At 39.0% G+C, this 4,588-nt stretch overlaps 1 protein-coding gene across 1 annotated transcript; it reads left to right on the forward strand.

The window, feature by feature from the left end:
- Positions 1-470: 470 nt before the first annotated feature.
- On the forward strand, positions 471-2,277 carry LOC131953138 (uncharacterized). The gene is made up of 2 exons (XM_059316170.1): positions 471-563; positions 755-2,277. Exon 2 carries the CDS (start codon positions 1,516-1,518, stop codon positions 2,275-2,277), a length of 762 nt encoding a protein of 253 aa, XP_059172153.1. The 5' UTR covers positions 471-563; positions 755-1,515.
- Positions 2,278-4,588: the final 2,311 nt, after the last annotated feature.

Here is a 4,588-nt window from a genome sequence, read left to right on the forward strand (position 1 = left end):
AACTAACACCATTAACCGACAACCGACCAACCAACGACAACTAATCCACTAACCGACGACCAACCAACCAACGACCACAAAACTACGAACCACAACTAACACCACTAACCGACAACTGACCAACGAACGACAACTTACCCATTAACAACCAACCAACGACCACCAACCAACGAACCACAGCTATCACCATTAACCGACAACCGACTAACTAACGACAACTCAATAATCAAACGTAACCATCCAAGGTCTACAAACTAACATACGACAATTAACACCACTAAACGGCAAACAACAGTCAGTTTATTAGGTAAGAACAAGAACGCGTTGAAACCAGAAACAGAAACCAACCGGCAGCCAGCTAGAACCTGGATCTAACCCGGGTGCCGGGAACCCATCAAGAATTCTACAATCCGACAAGAACCCTCCAACCCAATTCTACAATACAAGATCTCTGCAGCCCTTAAACAAACCCAAGATGAAGATGCAACTCAACATGATTTTTGTGAATCAACAAGAACACTGCGACACAACAGGCAGAAAGATTAAACGCTCTGAAATTATTGGTGAGTGCTTGATGCTTAATGCTCAGTTTTCACAGTTTAGATTTCAGTACTAATAAACAAAAATAATGTTTAAAGTTTTAATAGAAGCAATACATTTTTGTTAAATAGTAATAAATCAGATTTGGAAGTATTGTATTCTAATTATATGATATATAAAGAAGCTAAGTAAACTAATACACACCATTTTTCAGACAGCCCACAAGCCCACAACCAAGAAGGAGCCAGCATACTCTCAGTCAATGTAATATCTGCCAGCCTTCAAGTCAACATGAAAATGGACGTCAACCTATTATATGTCAAAATATTATCAGCCCAAAGCCCTTACAAAAAAGAGACTAGCCTACTTTCCATCAACATATTACTTGCTAGCTCACGACACAAATGAAGCCAGCTTTTTATCATCAACCTTTCACCAGCTTTCTCACAACCAAGAAGTCAGCCTTATACCCGTCAAAAAACCAGCTGCTATCTAATTAGCTGCAAGTTAATTAGCCAAGAGATTTCCAGTTGCTAACCCACCAGCCTGCAAGCATCCCGCACGACCGAGAATCAGCAGTTATCCGCAAGTCACTCGCCCAACCAGTAATGAATCTGAAAACATCCACAACCCGACAGCACTTCAGTACCTAGTCTCATTGACAATACTAACTAGCAAATAGTACAAGCAGAAGAAAGCCAACCAGCCAAAAACAAACAGCAACCTACCCATAAATGGAAATACCAATAACGACTACAAACCCAATATTCTAACATCCAGAGCAATACCATACAAGCAACCATCTGCTAGCACATCAGCTAACAACTAGACATAAGTCCGCAAAGAAGCAGACAAGTAACCATCCTACTAGTTGACCAGCAACCTGACCTCTAGCCATCAACCAAAGAGCATTCAAAACCAATAGACAAGAGCTTACACGAATCAAGCCTAGAATTCTGCATCCAAATAAGAATCATGCAACCAACCATGAATCTTGCAACCAACCATGAATCATGCAACCGACATGAATCTTTCAACCCATCAAGAATTTTGCAACCCAACAAAAAGCTGCAACCCAATAAAAAGATGCAATCCATCAAGAATCCTGTCACCTATCAAAAATTCTACAACCCATCAAAAATCCTGCAACCGAACAAGAATCCTACAAACCATCAAGAATTCTTCCACCATTCAAAAATCCTGCAACTCAAAAAGAATCCTGCAACCTATCAAGAAACCTGCCACCCATCAAGAAACCTGCCACCCATCAAGAATCCTGCCACCCATCAAGAATCCTGCAACCCAAAAAGATTTCTGCAACCCAACAAGGATCCTACCAAAAAACAAGAATTGTGCAAATCAACAAGAATTCTACAACCCATCAAAAGTCCTGCAACCGAACAAGAATCCTGCAACCCAAAAAGATTTCCGCAACCCAACAAAGATCCTACAAAAAAAAGAATTATGCAAATCAACAAGTTTTCTGCAACCAAACAAAAAAACCTGCAGCCCATCAAGAATCCAGCGACCCAACATGATTTCTGCAAACCAAACAAGGATCCTAAAAAAAAAAAAAATAATGCAAGATTTCTTCAACCTAACAATCCTGTACCTCATCAAGAATACTGTAACCCATCAAAAATCCTGCAAGCAATCATGAATTTTGCAACCCAAAAAGATTTCTGCAATCCAACAAGGATCCTACCAAAAAACAAGAATTATGCAAATCAACAATAATTGTGTAACCCATAAAAAATCCTGCAATCCTTCAAGAATTCTGCAACTCATCATGAATTCTGTGACCCACCAAAAATCCTGCTACTCAAAAAGAATCCTGCAAACCATCAAGAAACCTGCCATCCATTAAGAAACCTACCACCTAAAAACAATAACACAACCTAACATATATCCTGCAACCCATCAAGAAACTTGTGACCCATCAAGAAACCTGTAACCCATCAAGAATACTGTAACCCATCAAGAAACCTGCAAGCCATCAAAAATCCTGCAACCCAACAAGATCTCTGAAACCAAACATAAATCATTCAACAGAACAAGAATCCTCAACCCCACAAGAATCCTGAACCTCAACAAGAATCTGGCAACCCATCAACAATTCTTCAACAAGAATCATGCAACCCATCAAGAATCTACCAAAAAATTCAAGATTTCTGCAACCCAAAATGATTTCTGAAACCCAACACGAATCCTGCAAAAAAAAAGAAAAGATTTCTATAACCCAATAAGATTTCATTTCTGCAACCCAACAAGATTTCTGCATCCCAACACGATTACAGCAACCCAACATGATTTCTGCAACCTATCAAGGTTTCTGCAACCCAATGCAAATCCTGCAAAAAAGAAAATATTTCTGCAACCCAACAAGATTTCTGCAACCCAACAAGATTTCTGCAACCCAACATGATTTCTAATACCCAACAAGATCTCTGCAATCCAACATGATTTCTGCAACCCAACAAGATTTCTGCAACCCAACATGCTTTATGCAACCCAACATGATTTCTAATACCCAACAAGATCTCTGCAATCCAACATGATTTCTGCAAACCAACATGATTTCTACAACCCAACAAGAATCCTGCCAAAAACAAGAATTCTGCAACCCAACAAGATTTTTTGCAACCCAAAAGAATCCTGCAACCCATCATGAGTCCTGCAGCACATATTTACTGAACTGTAACAAGAAAAATTGCATACAAAATTGACACAGTGGCCTAAAGCATGACTGTAAACATGTCATTGACACAGTGGCCCAAAGCATGACTGTAAACATGTCATTGACACAGTGGCCCAAAGCATAACTGTAAACATGTCATTGACACAGTGGCTTGCAAAAAGAAAAGATTTCTCCAAACCAACATGATTTCTGCAACCCAACAAGATTTCTACAATCCAACATGATTTCTGCAACCCAACATGATTTCTGCAACCCAACATCCTTTCTATAACCCAACACGATTTCTACAACCCTAAATGATTTCTGCAACACAACGTGACACCTGCAAAAAAAGAAAAGATTCTGAAACTCACCATGATTTCTACAACCCAACGTGATTTTTACAACCCGCGAATCCTGTAAAAAAGAAAAGATTTCTGCAACCCAACAAGATTTCTGCAACCCAACAAGATTTCTGCAACCCAACAAGATTTATGCAACCCAACAAGATTTATGCAACCCAACATAATTTCTGCAACCCAACAAGATTTCTGCAACCCAACAAAATTTCTGCAACCCAACAAGATTTATGCAACCCAACATGATTTATGCAACCCAACATAATTTCTGCAACCCAACATAATTTCTGCAACCCAACAAGATTTCTGCAACCCAACATGATTTCTGCAACCTAACAAGATTTTGCAACGCAACAAGATTTCTGCAACCCAACAAGATTTATGCAACCCAACATGCTTTATGCAACCCAACATGCTTTATGCAACCCAACATAATTTCTGCAACCCAACAAGATTTCTGCAACCCAACAAGATTTCTGCAACCCAACATGATTTCTACAACCCAACAAGAATCCTGCCAAAAACAACTGACAGAAAGATTTAGCACTCAGAAATAAATGGTGAGTTCCTAACTCTTAACGCTCAGTTTTCACAGTTTAGCTCTCAGTGCTAATAAATATTCAATACTGTTTATGGTTAGCAATATACAACAGAAGCAATATATTTGTTTGTGTTGCATAGTAATCAATCCGATTAGGAATTATTGTTTTACAATATTACGATATATAAAGAGAAGCAGTAAAATAAAAATCAACCATAATTTTTCAGTCAGCTCACAAGCCCACAACCAAGAAGAAGCCAGCCTATTATCAGTCAATGTATTACCAACAAGAAAATGGACGTCAACCTATTATATGTCAAAACATTATAAGCCCAAAAGCAAATAAGAGAGTAGACACCATCCAACCATCCATCAACGTATTACCAGCCAGCCTCAATATGCCTAGCGTCCGTTATCAGCCGATTCACTAACCCACAGCCAACCAGCTGCCAGGCTTCTAATCTTCAACAT

The sequence above is a fragment of the Physella acuta genome, unplaced genomic scaffold, assembly GCF_028476545.2.
Source record: "Physella acuta isolate Inbredline_101_S28 unplaced genomic scaffold, ASM2847654v3 ptg000911l, whole genome shotgun sequence".
Lineage (NCBI taxonomy): Eukaryota > Metazoa > Mollusca > Gastropoda > Physidae > Physella > Physella acuta.